At 39.0% G+C, this 20539-nt stretch overlaps 1 protein-coding gene and 1 long non-coding RNA gene across 4 annotated transcripts in view; one reads left to right on the top strand and one right to left on the bottom strand.

Annotated features, from left to right (window-relative positions):
- The first annotated feature begins 814 nt into the window (after window positions 1-814).
- Window positions 815-16194, top strand: LOC106518000 (uncharacterized). Its single transcript, XR_001310269.1, has 3 exons — window positions 815-988; window positions 13891-13974; window positions 16130-16194. It is a non-coding gene; the product is annotated as an uncharacterized LOC106518000 (long non-coding RNA).
- LOC106517999 (probable G-protein coupled receptor 22) overlaps window positions 7389-20539 on the bottom strand; it is a 17430-nt gene continuing 4279 nt past the window's right edge. Inside the window, exons 1-2 of one of the 3 annotated variants that reach the window (XM_014009064.1) lie at window positions 17339-17401; window positions 7389-10486 (exon numbers count right to left, since the gene is read on the bottom strand). In XM_014009064.1, the coding sequence (XP_013864518.1) occupies window positions 8682-10367 (1686 nt within the window). In that variant the 5' untranslated portion in view covers window positions 10368-10486; window positions 17339-17401 and the 3' untranslated portion in view covers window positions 7389-8681. Of the gene's footprint in view, window positions 10487-17051; window positions 17182-17338; window positions 17402-20539 lie in introns of those variants that run through there. The other 2 variants (XM_014009063.1, XM_014009062.1) reach the window with 2 other exon arrangements.

Below are 20539 nucleotides of genomic sequence, written 5' to 3'. Positions count from 1 at the left end.
CTTTTGTATCCTGAAAGTTTGTACTGAAGTTAGGATGATTGGTAGAGTTTACAGAAAAAATTTGTAAAGTTATTTGCTATATTTTAAAGTTAATGAAACAAAATGCTTAAATGTCACGGTTAGTCGTTTAAATTGGTTATTTATTCTAAATATTCACAAACCATAACATTCAAAATTTCCTCAGCTTTATTTTTGAACCATGGTATATTAAAGTCAAGCAAGAAATAAGAACTTTATCAAAGTTTTTCTACAGGACGACACCTCTAAGTAGCCTGGCTAGCTAGCAATCCGAACACCATAGGGCACAGCCGAAGCTAACCGATGAAGCTAACCTGGCGCTAACACTGTTTGCTAACGGTGGTGACCAGACATGAGCACACACAGGTTAAATTGACAAATTTCACTGTATTCAGTCGTTATTTTAAACATCCTCCTCCTACTTGGAAAAGCAGCATGAGCATCTGTCCTTTCATCTCTTCAGGTAGTTCACCTCACCCGCGTTGACTCCAAAGGAACGTACCACTTTGGGAAATGGGGGTGGGCACCAAGACAGACTGGCAGAGGAGCCTCTTCACACAGTTTAGATTCAACTTTTTCTTGAACAAATATGTTAGTTTTGTATTGCTTACATGTTATCTAAACATGCTTTGAATTTGTTGTTGTCATGAGGATTTTTTTATGAACTTGATTTTTTTGTGTCCCCCCTCCCCCCGCAATTGATGCCCTACGCGAAGTGCGTGGGCGGAGCACCTTCTAAAAACATTTATTTTATGTCGTTTGGCAAATAATTTACTGGTGCATTACCGCCACCGACTAGACATATGCACGGACAGATGTGTACTAGTAGAATGTGTACTCATTTATACAGTTTAGCTTTACAAACTGTTAAAGTTACTTATGCTGCATCAGATCTTACATTCATGCTGTCAAGTAGGAGAGAGGAAATGATGAASACCTGGGAGGAGGACTGATTGAAGATTGCAGACAGGTGAGGATGATTGACTGAGAATGACCTGGAAACAAGCTGAGGAGAACTGAAAGGTGGTGACACAGGGAAAACACAGATCAACAAAACACACATCTTCACACCGACTTCAGAGGAATTAATTAATTAATTAAGGGGGTGGGGGGCGCTCGTAGTCAACAAATTTATTATAAATGCATTAATAAACATTTATGCCACAGGGTTGTTTATTTTAATTAGTAATGTTAGGCCTATTACAAGTCTTTATGTTATTGTGATTACACAAAAGTAAACCTGAAACAAATCACAAAATGATTTAAAAACAAACAAAAAAAAAAACATTATTTGAGGAAAAAAACGTGAGATTTTAACAGGAAAGTTGTTGCAACTGAATGTTAAAGTTATTAAAATGTGTTATTGAAATATTCATTTAACAAAGACAGAAATACGTGGTCCAAGAATGAAGGTACTCCGTGAGATGATCAGCTGAGTTTTATTTGCCACAACAGGAAACACAGAGAACAACAAAGAGTCACAGACTGACCCMCTGCAAGCTCCTGCTTCTTTGCCGAGGAAGTTGAGGCCTCACATATACTGTTTAACAAACACTATTATGTCATCTTAATAAAGCAAGATTTCATCCTAAGGATGGGTCAAGGGAAAACACAAAGATAAACACAAGAATGACTGTTGTTAGCACATCTTATTCTGACTTTAATCATTCTATCTGCTGATRAACAGCATGTCATGAAAACTTWGGTCATTAAAGGATGTCATGAATTACTGGCTTAAACTTAAAAGTATTATTCCCAACACAAAATGTTTTTAAGATAACAGACAAGTTACTTTCATTACCACTTTAAGGCATTAATCGGGGGACACAAAATTAAAACGTAACATTGCGGCAGCTGGGATCAAATACACACTTACAGAAACTTCTCTCTTATTGACCCTCCTTCTGCCCATTTCTTTCCTCCAATCAGACTGCTCCCCAGCAATTACCTGTTAGAACTAAACCCCTCCTTTTTTTCCTGGTGAGAGAGAGAGAGAGAGAGAGAGAGAGAGAGAGAGAATCAAACAATAACACAACTAGCAGCCCAGACTAGGTGAGCTGTAACTCTCAACACTCTACAAAAATCACCACAAACAGCAGCCAAAGGAGATTTAAGAATAAAGGTACAGTCCAAGTTGTCAACAAAAACAGCGTTTTTCAGCTTAGTTTAAAAAAACAAAGGTTAAAGGTGACCTAATATGGGGGTCCTARAACAAGTTAGGATCCATCTGTGGGGTATACAAAACATGTTCATTTGATTTAATTCACAACATTAATTTCAGCTAATGAAATTTCACCTTTTCAGTTCGGCCTGTTCTTCAGCTCTCTTCAGAACATGCTGCTTTGCATAAGCTTCTATGGAAAYCCCCTCCCAACCTTTTGTTTACGTGGTGCTTGGACTGTTTTTAGAAGCAGTACAGACCCACCTGTAAGTAAAAAAAAATCCTGAAAAAAGTGAATTTTGCATATTTGGTTTCCTTCAAAACTGGATGGTGGAGTGATTTCAGCGTTTGAACACAAGATGGCGCCATTGGTAGCTATAGATTGGACTAAAAGCCCKTAAAACCACACAAAACATCAAAGCATTCACAGTAAAATGAAAATATACCACTCGTTTAAATTACAACTCATTCTGCAGACAACGAAAACATCTGTCCATAACAGCAAGCATAATACTATAAATGCATTGTTCCAAAAAATCTGAAACCCTCGGGAATTTTTAACAACTTTATGTTTTTATAGATTAGTAGCTAATTAAGAGAAATTATTTCTACAACACAAAAAAATGACTTGATTTCCCTGTGATTTAGACAAAATTAAGTTTACTTWTGTGGAAAACAACGTATTGTCTTATCATCTTTTGCAAATGCAAAAAGGCAAACCCCCTTATCCAGCAGCTTAGACGATTACTGAAATTTGTTTGTGGATTTTTATAAATTTTGGGACTTTTGACTCATAAATCACATCGTTTCTGAATGTCATTTTCATAAAAACAAACATTTTATTGYTCTTGTTGGCCAAACGGGACAGAAAACTCTAAAGCATGCTCATCTTATCAGTCTGCACTTTGTATTTGTCTTTTTATTTTTTTAAGCTGTGGGTTCTGCAGTGATGCAGTGCTGTCCCTTTATTAGTCATACGATGTCTCTGTGCAAGCTTCTTTGCCTTCCTTCTTTTCTTCCTCTTTTCCCCCCACACCCCTAATCTCCCCACCATATTGCCTCATTCTCTCTCACACATTTTTGTTCCCCTGTCATCCCCCCCAAGGTGACTTTCCTTCCTTCGCAGACACTGCAGCTGTCCCTCGCTTTGTTCTGAAAGGCCTGAGAGTGGATAAGAGATGAGAGAGATGCAGAACGGCAGCATGAGAGAGAGGGAGAGAATCAGAGTGTGAAAAATGGAAGGGTGGGGTGGGGTGGGGGTGATGAGATTATCAAGCAGGTTTGGGAGAAATCGACAGTTTTGAGTAAGTTCACAAATCAGAAAGGCAGACATCATTCGCGCACACAAACACGCCACACGCCCTGACAGATTTGTCAACATCAAGAGCTGCCCGCACAGATGCTTACCTCACCAACATGTTTCATCTTCATTAGCACTGGTGATTAGCACAGTTGTCACATTTCAGTGATATGTGGTGAAGGGTCAAACAGGAGTGTTAAAATTTCAGTGTTAAACTTTTGGGTGTTGATTTAACATCCTAGTGTTATTTTAACCCTTKCTGAGTAAACTGACACCCAGTGTTGGTGTTAATTCACAGTGTTGATTTCCTCAGTGTTGTCTCAACAATGGACAGTGTTAAATAAGCTCCACCCACTGTTGAGTCTTATATAACACTTAACAGTGTTGTTATATAACACCATGCAGTGTTGAAAGAAGTATTTTGAAAAGCCCTCATGTCAGACAGACCAGTATTTTCTCAGCAAGGGATGCTGGGTAATTGTGTAGAAATGTTGTGTTTGTATGACTATTAAAGAAGTTCATGAGAGTAAAAATTAGTTGTTCTGGTTAGTTTTCTTGTTCAGTTTTATCAAGTTGTTCAAGTTAAAGTTTGTGTTATTATAATATAAAAATTGACACCATGAATGAGAGGTACTTCCTGGTGTGTGAAAGGTGACTCCATTATACTTTGGTTGGTGTGAAACTAACAAAAAATAGGTGATAGAATTGAACACTTTCACAAATGTTATTATAACACCAGCAAGTGTGGACATATAGACATTTGGTGCTGAATTTAACACTGTCAGTGTTAAATTAACARTGATGGTTTTGCTGTTGTACATCACAAGAATGTAATTTTAACACTAAGTCATTGTAATTTCATAATTCTTAAAGAATTACTGTTTTACACCACAGAAAAGTAATTTTACCACCAAACTAGTGTACTTTCAAAACTGCTCTGGTGTGACTGTTTTACACCACAAATGTAGTTTTAACACGAACTTAGTGTAATTTTATAACTCTTACAGAGTTATTTTTTTACGTAGCTTTAACTCTTCATTGGTGTTAATAGTTTTAACACTTTTATAAGTGTTAATTTAACACTGAAGTAGTGGTTCCCATTTAAACTCTGTACGAGTGTTAATTTTAAGTCTGACAATGTTAAATTTACAATTTCAAATTTGCTGCGTACAGTCAGCAATAAATGTTGTGAGTAACTGGAACGGAGTGTCTAAATTTAGGAATCAGAGAAACGAGGGACAGAGATAGGAAAAGTAGAAAAAATAGGAGGGACAGCTAAAAAGTGAGAAGGATTTGGATATTAGGGTTCAGATTAAGTTGTCTTTTTCGGCTAATATAATAAGGTTTTAGATTGTGTTTTAGGTTGTATTTTATGGATTACATCCTTCTTAGTGCTTGATGATTTTAAAGAACAATGAGTATCTTACCTGTTGAAGGTAGGTATTTAAATGGCCTAAATTTAKAAAAGCAACATTTAACTCTGACCAGATTGATGAGCTATAATGGCCAGTCTGAGTGGAGCCAAGACCCAAGTTTAGAGTTACGTTCAGACCCTTTTATCTTAGAAATGTCATAGTAGTTCTTACAAATKCCACTTTATAAACCCTTTTACTGCTGTCAGTTTTGCATCATGTAGTTACTTTGGCAGAAATATTAGTGCCTGAAATGTCCCAGGGTGCATTGGAAATGAAAAAAACAAACATTTTTTTTATAAATAACCATAGATTGCAAAATTGATGGCAATGTAAATGTTTATAAAACACACATACACATAAATACACTTCTATATATGTGATATGATCTTACAGTTGTATGGATACTGTTTGCATTGAAAAAAAAACAACTAAATTGGCAATTATATAAAGTTCAAGAGATTAAAAAAACAAATCAATGAGAATAAACATGTATTAATAGACACAGTGAACTGATATAGACTTTTTAATACAGTTTCTGCTCTGTTCTATACAATAGCACATATTATAAATCTTTTACAATACTAATATTTCTCTATATACATGGTTATAAATATAAATTACAGTGTACACACATACAGTATTAACACAAATACACTTACATGAATCTTTTTATATACTTTTTAATGCTCCAACTCACTAGGAGTTTTTTTTATCACAATGATGGGGTTTCTGTCCGGCAGATGATTGTAACCAAAGAAAAGGGGTTTAACATTAAACCCCAAAAACAAACAATTAAGTATTTACATCCCTGAAAAATATACATTAATACACAAGAAGTATTGTTTGGCTGTTTGGCTCACAACTAGTGTAAAAGGAGTGAGAGTGATGTAGCCCAAAGCTCAAAGAGCAATCCAAATTTTGAGTTCATACAAAGTTAAAAGTGGACTCGATCTACTTTAGTGACATAAACCGCGTTGATCTAAATTCTAACACCCATAATACAACAGCTGATTGAGGGCTGGTTATATTTCTTTTCAGTCCGGCAAGTTTGGAAACGAGACACAAAGCCCTGAGGAGAAAGAGAGAGATACAGATATAGTGTAACATGTCCAGTTTTTAGTCCAGAGGCTGTTTATCTCTGTGGTCATTCAAAAAAGCTGTCACAAACAAACAAACAAACAAACAAACAAACAAACAAACAAACAAACAAACAAACAAACAAAAAAAACAGCCGTGCAAAGTTACTAGTTCACACAAAGGTATACATCAGTGGTTTTCATGCTGAGACCAGCATGGCTTTACAGATAAGTTTTAAAAAAGTTTTCACAAAGTATTGCCCTTTAATTATCTCTTTAAAACTGTTGTGATGGAGTAGTATTACAGTGCTTTTTTGTACACACATAAATACAAATGCCCCAAATAAATGTCTTTTTTTAAAGGTCCAGTAGCCCCTGTTGTTTATCATAAGATAAATGACCATTTTTATTGTTTTCTCTGTTATCTAAAGTACTGCGCAAACTTTTGAAACCACCCCTGAATTGTTTGTACTTTACTTCCAAGGAAGCTTTCTTGTAATCCTTTAAGGTAGTTTTGATCAAACTTATAGAATTTGTACTTTTACTGTGTTTTTACTTTTTTCTGTTCAGTTTTTGTTACTGATCATGACAAACTGGAGTTAAAGTTTTCAACAAATAACTTTTAGGAATCACCTTATTGGTGCTAAAAACTATTACCTCTCAAACTGCTATCTTTGGTATATTTTATTGATTCAGAAAAAAAAATGGAACACATTTTTGTGACAGCCTGCTAATAAATAAAGGTCCAAATGATCAAATTTAAAGGGGGCATATCATGCTTTTAAATCCTTCCTTTGCACATTTAAATCATTCCGTTCAGGTCTCCATATTCTTTGGTCTAAATTCTTCATTATTGAAGCTCCACAAGCCCAGCTTTCACCCCTGTTCTGAGGTGTGTCTGAGAGCAACTCATTTTGGTGCTGTCTCTTGAAATGCAAATGAGGCACATTTTACCTCGCCTCCCTCCAGGTCTCACTCCAGGTCTCACTCCCATTGATCATTGACCACTCCACCCCATTCTGACATTTTAGCACTTTCATAGCAGAGATACTATATTAATTAAAAACATTTTATTTACAAACTGATTAAAATATGTCAACAATGGAAGACTTGTCCATCCAGCCTTACATGTTGGAGCCAGAGTCTGATCCAGAGCCAGAGGAGAATGAAAGGATCAAATCTGCAGAACCTTGGATTTTTGAAAAATTGGTTAGCCAGAAGGCCATGACCTGTTTTAACAGTTCCACAGCAAATGCTGTTATGTAATTGATCAAAATACGTAATAGGGAATAGAGAAAACCAAACAGATTAAAAAATGTGACTCAAACAGATATCCATGCAGCACTAAAAGAGACTAAATTCAACTTTTCTGCACTCCTAGAGATTTCAAGTACAAAATATATTTATGTGCTAAACAATTGGATTTTGCATGAAATGTCCCCWTTAAATTTTATTCTTTATTAACACAACTTTGGTTCATAATCCCTTGAGTTTAAGAGTTGTGTAATGTTTGAATGATTAATAGGTCAGATTAAAAAACAAGACAAAATCTCCTCTGAAAAGGTCATTTAAGGGACAGACTATGTATAAAAAGAAAAACAAACTCAAAGAAAAAACATTGCTCTGTATTGCTTAGAAAGATTACAAGACAACCTGCCTTCTCGGAACTAAAATATAAATAAAGAAGAGACAGCTCAAGATATTTGCACACCACAGAAAACCAACAATTCTGTGTTCACATTCTTTTTGTTCACATCTTGGGGGGGTCATTGCTTTGTTCACGTTTTATTGCACATAATTCCTAGACAAACAAATATATATATATTTCCAATTTACGCAATTGCAGATTCGTTGCACACACGCCTGACAACCTCAAAATCACACAAACTTCCATTGTCGTAATTATTAAAGTGGGTTTGAAAAAAAAAAGCCTTTTAGTTTAGTCTCATTCACAATCCTCTAAAATGCAGTATGGTGCTGACTAGAAATTACATAGAAATGTGTTTATTTTGTTTTTGCTTTTTTGTGATTTATTTATTTTGTTTGTTTTTGCTGTTTAATTTTATATAAGCCTGTAAACTTTGCTATACCCTTTACAGATACATTGTTGTAAACATATAGCCGGACCATATAGTCAGCACCATAACAACATCCYAACAACTCAATTAAGGCATGAAAAGAAATAAAAAGGAATAAAATCTTTCATTTAGAGAACATCTGTGCAGGTAGATACTTGTGTGCTTTCACAGATAGTGACTAAATGCAGATAAGTGTGCGCTGAGTGTTTGTGTGTGAGTGTGTAACTGTGCATATRTACATGCACATGCAGTTAAAAGTGCACGCAGGAGCGATATTATACGGTATGTATTTGCAATTATCTATCCCTTATTTTACACGAAGGGGGAAAATTAGTACTTTGAGTGGTCATGGCTAGGTTGTCATAGAGACTCATAAATAGTCCAAGGTGGACTGTGTCAGGTGAGCAAACAGCAGCGCTGAGAGGAGCTCATGGTTCACCTGTTTCCTCATCTGCAGAAAACCCGAAGCTATGAGGTTTGCCCTGACCTTTGTAAACAAACTCCTGCTCATTTGTCCTCACACCCACACACAAATACTCGCACAATCCATCTCCATCAGCTTAGTAAGGTACAAACAATTCTTTCAAGTCGCACAGCACTCCCAGACATGCAACTGCACTTTGAAGACTGGCCTCATTCCCTCACTGCTTCTGTGAGACATCGATCAGTGCCGTCGCTGGCCTCCATTCTTGACTTGCGACCCTTTCTCTGGCCTCCCCCGTCCACCCAAGAGTTATGAATCACGGTCCCTCCACTGGGAGCTGGGTCCACCTGCAGCAGGGACACTACCCTTTTCTTGACACGTGTTTTCAGGGCGCGCCGTAGCTTCTGTCTAGTGAACGCATAGAGCAACGGGTGAAAGATGGTAGTTCCATACGCCATGGCCAGGAAGCACAGCCGAAGCTCCACCAGGCTGTCACTGGGACCCATACAAAGGATAAGAACATTGACTGCGGACAGAGGAGCCCAGCAGCCCAGGAAGGTGGATATGATGATGAGGGACATTTTCAAGACACGACGTTGACGCTCCCGCCGGTCCCTGTGTCTGCGCACCGCCCGCCGCAAAGCGATGATGGCAGACACCGAGGCCTGCACACCCATGGATGAGGCAGGCAGATGAGTGGAGGCGTGGGTCTGGGCTGATGCTGTAGGGGGAGTTGGCGACACTGGTGTGGCTGGTGTGGTCGCAATGGGGGTGGTGGCAGCAGTGCTGACAGTGGTTACTGTAGCACCACTGTCGGACAACCCTTGAGGCATGGATGAGAGCGGCGGGGGCGATGTTGGYGTAGGGGTGGCAGAAGGGATAAGGGGCGGGTGACTGAGGTTCTGGTTCTGATTGGAGGACACCGTTTCAGTGGGCAGGTTCAGGTCCTTCTTTGTTCGCCTCCTGCAGCGTATCCTGCAGGTTTTGTCCTTTGAACGTGTACTCCTCATCATGTGGGAGCCAATGCGGATGTTGAGGGCTTGTAAGATCCTAGAGTAAGTGAACAGCATGACTACCACAGCTATGAAGAAGCATGGCACTTGCAGTAACAAGTGGTAATATATAGCCATGCCTGTGTAATAACCCTGCCCTCCAACACACAACAGAGTCCTGTTCTGCCATACAGGTGGCGGGTGGTGTGAAGGGTAGGAGGGCAGAGTGGAGGGGAACAAAGGAGAGATGGATGAAAAAATAGGCGTGTGTTCAGTAGAGAGTTCTGACTCATTGCTTTGCCTCTCTGATTTGTCGTCCTCACTATCCTCAGCTGTGGTGGAGAAGAAGTCCCCTTCGAGAAAAGGCAGGAAGAAAACAGCCAGAGACACGGCCCACACTGCTGCCAGGAGCAGTGCGGCCCGCCTGGGGGTGAGGAGACGACTGGCCGGGCGCACAGAGATGTCGTAACGGTCCAAACTGATCACTAACACGTTGACTGCCGTGGCCACGCTCGTGAACGTGACACAGGCTTCGTGAAAGCAACAAAGTGTGGCCAGGCTGCTGACTCCATTTTCGTTTGCTGGTAGCAGGATCACAGCGACTGTTAGAGGCAAACAGAGCACACACACCAGTATGTCGAGCACATGGAGGTTGACCGTGACGAGGTTGCTGACGGAATCCACCAGGTTCGACTGAGCACAGTAGAGCACGAGCACGGTCAGGTTGCTGCTGAAGCCTAACACAAGCTCCAGTATCAGCACAGTGGTTAAAGACACCTGAAAACCAAGAGGGTATGGTGCGCTCCAGCCTTCCTCCATGCCCACTTCCCCTCCTCCATCCAGCAGGCCTACCCCCTGACCATCGCTGGTCTCCAGGAGGTCACGATAGCCTTCGGTCTCCATTGATGCCGCGGCAGTTCTTCATGCATAGCCACATCGGCCTCCAAACCAGACCATGGTCTAGATTTCCTTTGGCTCGGATGAGACAGCAGTGAAGATGTTACCCGAAGGTGTGCTTGTATCTGCAAAACAGAAAACGGAGAAAAGAATTTGAGAAAAATGAGAAGACAAAAGGCGACAGAGAACAAACAAGCACTGTAGCACCCAGCTTGTCCCATGATTTTATTTTTACATGACTGTACAACAGGTTCAAGTAGACATGATGGGATGACCTCTCACAGGGCCGTGCTCACATGAAAACTGTGATGATGTTGCAGAAATGATTTAAAGCAGGACTTCTACAGGAACTATGTTGTTTGGGTCTTATAGGGACAGATCAATTCTGTGGAGTTGTTATTGATTGGTAACTTCCTACCTATCAAAATAACCCAGACCATTTGCCAGCGTGAAATATTTTCTTGAGGGAGTCGAGCTAAGACCAAGTGTGATCAACAACTCCTATCTTAAAGATTTCATAGTGATTTGGGTTCATGTTTTTGTATAAACCTTTAGAGAATTAAAGCAAGCCCCATTTTATTGATTTTACACTTGAAAATAGCAAATTATACTAAAACCTTTTTCATTTAAACAACAATTATTGCGTTTTGTGTTACAGTTTTGTCACATTTTGAAAGACAGTCTTCATATATGGAGCAACACTGGTAATAAACCCGACCAACCAGTCTTTGGAATAAATAACTACAGATTTCTAAATAAATACCGATCTAATACAAACATAGCAGCAACGTAAAAGTTTATAAAACAACAATGACTTGAAATGCATTAGTTTTGAGTTTGGCGATGCTTTAAAGGAGACATTAAATCCTTATTATTCACATTTTTTAAAACTTAWTCTGGGATGTATATAAAGTGGAACTGCTATGTTTTGGTCTGATTTCCTCCTTATTGTAACTCCACAAGCCCCTCTTTCACCCCTTTTCTGAGGTGTGTCTCGGAGCAACTCATTTTGATGCTGTCTCTTTAAATACAAATGAAGCACTTCACATACACCCCTCCATCTTCCACAGTGGCCCATTATAATTTGATAGCAGAAATACATCTATATAGCTGTGCAGAAACACTTTATTTATAAATKAATAAAATATATCAACAAGGGAAGACTTGTCCATCCATCCTTACATGTTGGAGCCAGAGTCTGACCCAGAACCAGAGGAGAATGAAGACAATGAAATTGCTTAGTTGGTAAATCCAGACATTATTTAGAAGTACCATTGCAAATGATTTGATGTATTAGTTCCAAAAACACCACAGAGAATAAACAAAACTGAGCTGGTTGAAAAATATGACCCAAACAAACAGTAAAGATTTCTTTGCAGCACTGTGAGAAATTAAGAAAAAAAAAATTCTGTACTCCTAGACGCTCCAAGTACACAACAAAATACATTTAATAGCTAAAAAAATTATTTTGCATGAAATGTCCCCTTTAAGACCATTTTTATTGGGGCCCTGCACAAAAAAAACGTTCTGCCTGATACTTTAAACAAGATTCCACCAAATCATAATGAATTGTTTTTATTTAGTTATTGTTTCAAATGATATAATGCGCTGAATTCTGTTTCTAAAGGAACAACCTTCTCTTTTGAGCGCGAGTGGGTGGATGCTCATCTCAGTCTTGCTCAACAKGCAATATAAGGTTCAGAAGTTGTCCATCCAGGCTAAAGCGTTTGAAGATGATRAGGAGTCATGCTGAGACGTCAGTGACTTTACAACAGGATGTCTGGAGTTGTTTGTTCTCATGGCAGCTGTGTCCTAATGATCAACAACCAGTCTTGTGAAGACAACCAAAGCAAGCGAAGATTTCTCTTTATCCACAATAGCCAGCTTCTGTCTCCACAAGGAAGGGTGGTAAGGACATTGTTGGACAGTGCATTTCATGTCATCATTGTGGGTGTCCAACAAAAGATGGAAGAAGCTAATAGTTCTCACACAGAGACATAATGAAGACAAATGGATCAAGGATCCACAGACAGAACCACACAAAAAAAGGCTCAGAGAAATTGCAGCACCAATGGTGTCCTTTCTCCACACGCATCCTCCTTCTTCTTCTTTGTGTTTTTAAATCTCTTTGGTGATTTTTTTAATGTTTAAGTTCCTTCTTTGTAAGATAAGAAACCCCATTGTACCTGAAATGAAGAGCTATTTACTTGACCCCCAGTCTTTGCTGTCAGCCTCCAATGACAGCCTTTGGTCACCATTTGTTTTACTTNCCCCCCACCCCCAATTTTATCATGTGGAAAGGACCTGAAGGCAGAGCAGGACTCAGTGTGGAACAGAGGTCTATCTTAATTCACTAATGGGTTTCATGGGGTTTGCGGTGGGGCTGGAACATTGATTTAAAGCATCATCGACCTGCCAATTTAACAAGCCTGAGGAAAGAAAGCACATGAACACACTCCCTTTCACATCCTCCCCTGAGCACTCATCTCATTTTGAGTGTTGCAAAAACAGTTGTGCTCATTTTTTTCTTGTTCTCTTTCAGCACCAGCAACAGTTCCTTTTTTGTCTTTTATCATAAATATAACTGTGCTGTTTGCAGTCTTTCATTGGTGTAAAACAACAGATTTAGAASTATTATTGATCAACTAATTTCACAAAAATGACTGGTCATAAAAGTTTTCAAAACTCTCATAYGAATATATTTTTCAGTCAAGCTCCTCTAGCTCATGTTTCTGTTGCCTCGACTTCAGACACTGTGCTAAAAGTCAGTGGCTCAGGATACAAGCAGAGCTGCAAATGCAAACAGAAAAATTCCTTTTTCTAGTTCAACATTCTGCCAATCAACCATCATGTTTTCCACAGACTTTCTTTCAACAAAACAATGAGTAGTTTAATTAGCTGTGGGATTCTGCAGTCAATGAGTCGAGTCATTTTTATCAAATATCAACGCATCGCTTGCTTCTCCTCATTCTCATGCAAATAATTACAAGACGCTTACTGTGTACCGAGYAAGCAGAGTAGCTGTCAATGTTTTTTTTAAATCCATTTTATAACAAGGAAAAACAAAGGACTTACAGCAAGTTCTGTAATAAAAGATACCCAGTTCTCTGGTGATCTGATAAGAGCTACAAAGGCGCTCAGACAAAAGAGCAGAAAAGCTTCGAGCAAGAGCAAATGTCAAATACCCTTCATGGAAGCAGATGTGACACTGACCTGCAGGCAGTAAAAGTCACTATAATCCAGTTTGTGCAGGGACAGAGGAATGAAACAGGAATGAATTAACACAATTAGACAGGGGGCTGAATTTCTAGTGGCTTTGGCAATAATCTGCCGTGTTTGGGGTTTCAGTGTGTGGATAATCAAGTTCATCTGAAGTCGCAGCTTAATCTTGAGCAATTTGTTACTGTGGTAACTGAGAGAGAGAGAGAGAGAGAGGGCAAAGACAGAGAAGTTATTGCACTGCAGTGTGTGAAAATCTTTTGTATTTATTTATTTATTTTTTACAATCCTTTCCTGGTATTGTTTTCAGCTCGGTGCAATCCAGGGAAGTGTTGGGGCAGGAGCAAGCTGGAGCTGCTGTGAGCCGGGGAGATAGAATGAAGCTGGAAACAAGGTGAAACTGCAGCGTTAACGACATCCAGACTGTGATTTTTCAGGTCAGACAGAAAGAAATAGACCAGGAGAAACTTCCAATGTGTACAACAGACATTACTCTAAGACATGAGCCAAATGTTTTAACATTGCAGCAGCACTACTGCACAGTGTGGCATGATGAATGTCTTTATGTAGTCATAAAGTGGTACCTCCTGCACCTGTCCARCAACAACTTAATTTATCTCTTTGGAAGTTGGATTCTGTGGGAAGGAACAAATACCTATTTGTTTGAACAACCTAATTTAAATAAAGAAGTATACATCTGGCTGGATAGATGAGCTAATGGCCAGAGTAAGGCCAAAACCAACACAGATTGCTGCCCAATTATATCACATTTCAAAAGATTATTTATAAACTGGTTATTTTAGTGCAGAAACCCACGAGTAACTGTCATCAGGGTTTGATTTGAAGTTACAAAATATTTTCATTACATCTGTTGTCCTTTTTTTTTTTTTTACTGTAGAGTCTTTGATTTGCTCCAGAACAACAAGCTGACAGTGTCCAGCTCCCTGCTGTCAGGGTTATTATAAGTGTCGGGTAGGAGATGACAAGTTGTCGAGGATTTTTTTTCACAGTATCACAGGAGTAAACACTAAAGCCTGCTGTGTTGTCAGTGTGAAAAAAAATGTTGTTCAGGTTGTTTCTGTTGTTCTTTTCTTGCAGAATTTCTTTTGTCCTGCATACACCCCAGTTATCTATGTATTTACTTTGCACTCCTTACAATCCATTGTCTGCCCAAGGCTTGATTTCCTCTTCTGAGCACAAAAACATGCAGAGGGCTGGGTAGCAAAAGCACAAGATAGTGCAAAGTATTCTTGGGTGATTCAGAAACACTTACACAGAAAGGACAGGAGAGCAGAATGTGAAAACAAACCTCACAAACTCACAAGCAAAATGTCATCTCTGTTAACGCAGGGCCACACTTGACTTGACAGGAAAGCTAAAGTTCAAAGTTAGCGTTCCCTTCTGATAAACAACACAGGTTTATCATTCACGTCTGAAACGAGGCAGAGAGACCTTCTGGCCCTTTGTGTCATAACCTCCGTCCATCGGGCCGCTGCTGCATGACGAGGTCTCTACCTGCTGCGCTCCACTTTTCATGAGGGCACGCTCACATTTCCACATCAGCCCCTGACAGTCGAGACATGACTGTTTGAGACTTATGACAGCGTGCTAATTATTTCATAAAGACCTAAAGCTGTGTGTGCTGTGAATGCATATTTTTTAAGTAAAGTAGCATTTTTAAAAGTACTTTAGAACACTGCGACTGAAACATCCATATGGATTGTCATAAAGTAGGTCACAGTCTACATGAAACATTTCACATGAATCAGTAGTAATTTTTTTTTCTGCAGGAAAAATATCATATTCACTCTGCTTTTCTAATCACTGATGTGTTAGAGTTTTGGAACGTGACCAGAAAAAATTGTGAGTCAGAGCCAAAAAAGCTTCAGGACACATTAGGCATCCTGTTTGTACACAACGACACAGAACAGCAGGGACATCGCTCTGCTGAGAATACAGTGAAAAAGTAAATAACTTCCAAAAGAAGCAATGAGATGAAAATATTTTATGCAGTATTTGTTTGTTGAGATTTGTAATCTATCTGGTTCTAGCTTTAGTTAACTCTTAGCTTGACTCACACAGAAAAATCTCTTCCTAACTCTAACTCCTTCCTAATAGGATTGCTGTCTACTGCAGGTAAGATAATGACTGCTCATAATATGTTTCCTTTTTCACTGGGGCTTTTTTTTTGACACTGACAATAAAAGGTTTAAAATATTCAAACTTTGACTTTTTATTTTTTAAACCAGTTTTATCTGAATGTAAAAATAAAGTGTACTATTTCTATCTATATTAATRCAAAGAATTCAGTTTAGGTCTTTCTCTTACAACACATAAACATTACACCTAAAATGAYGCAGTATTACAGTAAAGCAAGCTCATATGATTTAGAGACAGGAGGCAGATAGAAACAAAAACAAACCCACGTTTTTCATTACCTAATGGATATACATACAGTATAACCCATCATTTATTTTCTATTAGAATGTTTCTCATAGTGAAACATTTTTTAATAATAATCAGTCGTCCTGTTGCTGTTTTTGTTCCAGCTGTTGGAAACTGTCCAGCTTGGGTCCACATAATGGATGGGGATTATCAGAACTGTTTACCAGTGGTAAGAACAGTAGCTTTAGATTGAAAGGCTGAATAAAAAAATTGAATCAACAAAATCCCATTTCCTTTTAGKCAGTCCATATCTGACCTCTTTCATTTTTGACTTTTCATTTGATTCCACTGACAAAAGACACAAACCTCATAACCTCCTTGGTTGAAGTAACAATAACCAAATTAGAGTAGATTGTGTTAAAAAAAACTTTAAATGTCAGTATAATGGCAWAATTATAGTAATTGTGTTTTGCATCTCAATTCAGAAATGTCTCCTTTTTTGGTAAAACTGTAAAAATTCCAGGACAAAACAATGAGAAACCACTTAGAGACTGACACCAAAAACTGACATTTAGAGAAGAAAAGGGAGAGTCAGGAGTGAAGAGGAAGGAAAATGAGAGGAGAGAGAGAGAGAGAGAGGGTTGATGGTGCATGCAGCAGGCTGCTGAGTCATGGCCGTCTTAGGTATTCCTAATGTCCGCAGTGAGACAATCATTCAAAGGCTTAATTTTCCCACTCAGTTCATCTAGCTGCACCAACGGCAAGCAGCCTCCAGCTGGGCAGCAGGAGCCTTGGCAGGTTCCCAGCAAACCAGCCTGGGCAGGCGAGCAACACAAGCAGCTCAGCGAGAGCAACACCATCCCAACCTGGTGTGCTTCAGATCAGTCGTTTCAAGCCTGCGAAACTTCAGGAGTACGGCTGAGCCAAATGTGAGGAAACAGAACAAACTGACACGGATGTGCAGTTCTTCCTGTGAGGCCAAAAATACCCCTCATTATCAGAAACAGATTGTAAATCATGCTGATTTAACCAGAATCATACAAGCGTATCGCGTTGTTCATAATGCTCCTGCTATCTGCCACTCACCCACACAACCTCCCACTGCCAGCCCACGCCTCTGCGCTCTCTCCCCGCCTGCGTGCTCCCTGCAGATCCGGCGAAAAGATGGATTGCTATTTGAGGTGAACGACATGTTGAGCGCTTAAGAAAGGACTGAGTCCCATCGACACTTACACCTGAGACAAGTTGTGGGGGGGGGGGGGGGGTGGAGTCAACAGCAAGAGAGATAAAAACAGGAGAAAGGTGCAATGAAGGAATGATGGATGGAAGGAAGGCTAAAGGCGGTGCAGACGGATGCTAAGTTGTGTGCTCACTGGAGAGGAATGTTTGCTCCTTGCTCTCCACTACTATCCATCTCTCTCTTGAACAGTCCAAGTCGTGCCTCCTCACCTCCCCTCTCCACCGTGCATTGAGAAAACCTGCACATGGCTCTTAGCTTTAATACGTTTGTGTAATCCCCTTCAGACCGGTCTGTGGTTTTTAATATTAAAATAGCTCTTCATAATGAATCAGTTCATGCAGACTCACACAGAATCCTCAAATTAGATCAGAGACTTCATTTCTGACTGGCCGCTTCAGGAACAGAAAATCAATACAGAAGCAGTTTGACTGGTTAATTATAACAGTGTGTAATCTATAGGTATGGCTATGTATAGAAATAGGACCTTGGTCCCTGGACAGCTTTGAGCCCGGGGCTGTGAGGCATCATTACTAACTGACAGTGAGCTCAACAGATTTCATTTTGTTGTGCCATTTTTTCCCCATTTAAAACACCCATCTTTATCTTCTTTTCTTTACCAGCTGTGATGTCCAAAGCACATCATTTTGCTATTTAAACTCAACTCCCATCATCAATATGAGCTCATCAAGGCTGTTGAGCAATCACCGCTCTTCAAAAAAAAAAAAAAAAAAAAAAAAAACCAAGAGTGAAAGATTGCAAAATGAGGATAAATTGGAGCCTGAAAAAGTGGAGCCTTTAACGTACGTCAGAGCTCCTGGAGGCTTTTCGCTGTCATTGAGCAGAATAGCTGTGATAATGATGTAACACACATACACACACACGGACACACACACACATACACACACACACACACACAAAATGAAGCTGAATAAAACATAGACATGAAGCAGTGCTCATGTGTTTAATAGTAATAAACAACACCTTTATTTTTATATGTGCTGCGAATTGATTGTTTGTGATTAGCGGCGCCTGCCTCCGACTCAAATCTCCCCCTGAGCTCCGCCTTTAATAAAGTCTCAATTGAATCAAACGGCACTCACCATCAGGTGTTAAATTAATTGACCGAATGCAATCATCAAACTGAAATAGCCTTTTGTGCCGCTTCCACCTGTGTTGATGTGTATTGTGCCGGCGTGTGGCRAATAAAAAGTCAAGTCACAGAATGAGGGCTGCCACCATGGTAATGGTTCTCTGGTGACACATAACACCGAGGCAGCAGCTGGATGATATCAGCCCAGTGATAGCTTTGACCTCAGCGCAAGCTGTACAACGCAGCACAACACAAACAGGAGATGGTGACAGAAACAGCTTTTTTTCTATTCTTTTGTCTTCTAACTGCTCATTTATCAAAATCTGTAATATTTAAATAATGTAGCAGCCCAAATCTTTCAAACAAAGCCTCAAATTTAACCAGTTTAGTTTATTTTTTATTGCTTTTAAAAGTGGGGGAAAAGAGAAAAACTGAACATTGAACTGATTAAATCCCTAAATGGTCTTTGGAAAAATAGGTAGCAGTGTTTTGGTTAAAACAGTTGTCATAATTGCATTTTGTTAAAATGTGATGAATAAATACACTGATAAATGAACTGTGTAAAATATAATCCTAAGGATATTTCTGAAGCACTTTTTAAGCAGTTGCAAACAAAACAAAACAAACAAACAAAAAAATAAAAATAAAAACATGATTTTGAGCAAAAACACTTATTTTTCCTGCAAGCTTTTTTTTTCTGTCCAGGTGAGAAATCTCAAATAATATTGAAGGGTTCCTCTTTATAATGATGTTAAAAAGCCTGATTATAATAACTTAAAAATGGGATTCAGACCAAATACCAATGGGTTATCCTAATTAGGAAGACAATCAAGCCACATCTCTGGAACTGATATCTCATGATATCAGTTTCAGTGATCACTAGATATTAGGAGGATCCAGGTATCAAAATCCCTCTTAAAAAGCCAGGAATCATTTTAACCAAATATGACTTTGTTTTATTTGTAATTGTTTTTATTTTGGTTTAGACATGTMAAATATGTACATAAAATGTTCCTATGTAACCATCTCATATTTTAGTCAGAGACACTCCATTGCTCCTTTTGTCTCGATAAACTGGATGATGAGTGCTTCATTTTCAATGAAGCTAAAATTATAAAGCTACTAACAGTACTAACAGTACTATAAAGTACGATATGCCCATAAAGTTTCTATTAAAATTCACTAAAGTCCAACCCCCCCAAAAATATAAAATAAATTCCTCAGGCAGATGTCTGTAAAGTGCATGATCCATCCATTRTCTTTACCCACTTCTTCAGGTTGCTGTAGTCCATCACATGAGACATCCAGACAAGCAGCCATTCACTCTCATAGKGACAACTTAGAGTTACCAATTAGCCTAACATTCATGTTTTCAGTCTGTGGGAGAGAATCTGGGTATGCACAGAGAGAGCATGCAAACTCTACCCAGAAAGGTCTCCAGCCAGGATTCGATCCAGCAACCCTCTTACTGAGAGGCAACAGCTCCACCAACTGAGCCACCCACACAACTCCAAAAACTGATTATGGATGTTTGGATGCAAAAAAAAGGAAAAGCTCAACATTTTGTTCATTTTAAAATGTCAATTTTGACATGCCTATTTCAACTTTAAAAGCCAACTTTATAATTTTAAAAGGTAGTAAACAGGAATTAATTTAAAGGGTTATGTTCCCTTCTGCAGGGATTCATACAGCAACTGAAGGTTATTTTCATATGAGATGCCTTTTCTGACCCACCTGGGCTCAGACCGGCAGCCTCAGAATTACAGGACCACGGTCCTGACCACCGAGCTACTGCAGCTACATGATCTAATAATATAATAATCAGACATTTGCAGTTGAACACTAAGATTCCTTGAGTTGCTCAGAATTTAGTTATTGACACTCATTGAAAACATCAGGTCAAGGTGGATCTGCCACACTGGGATCTTTGATCATTTRTCTTCTTTGCTCTCAGTTTAAATTGCATTGGGTCTGATTGATCAAGAATTGTTGTAAATATTTTAACACTTTTTATTTCAGACTTWAATCTCCTCTGTTTCTGAACAAAACAAAGGGGTGTAAAGGACGAACACAGTTCATCCAGACTGGATAGAAAAATTGTTTTCCTTCTCAGCTTCTTCTTTTTTTTTTTTTGTTTTGGTGACAGCGGTGCCAATTTTCTTTACTCAGATATTGTTTTATCAGACTCATACCTCTGTGGGCTGGTGGCTTCTTTCTGCAGACAGAGAGAAGCCACCAGCCCAC

Source organism: Austrofundulus limnaeus, unplaced genomic scaffold, assembly GCF_001266775.1.
Source record: "Austrofundulus limnaeus strain Quisiro unplaced genomic scaffold, Austrofundulus_limnaeus-1.0 Scaffold55, whole genome shotgun sequence".
NCBI lineage: Eukaryota > Metazoa > Chordata > Actinopteri > Cyprinodontiformes > Rivulidae > Austrofundulus > Austrofundulus limnaeus.
This window is presented reverse-complemented; position numbering and strand designations above follow the sequence as displayed.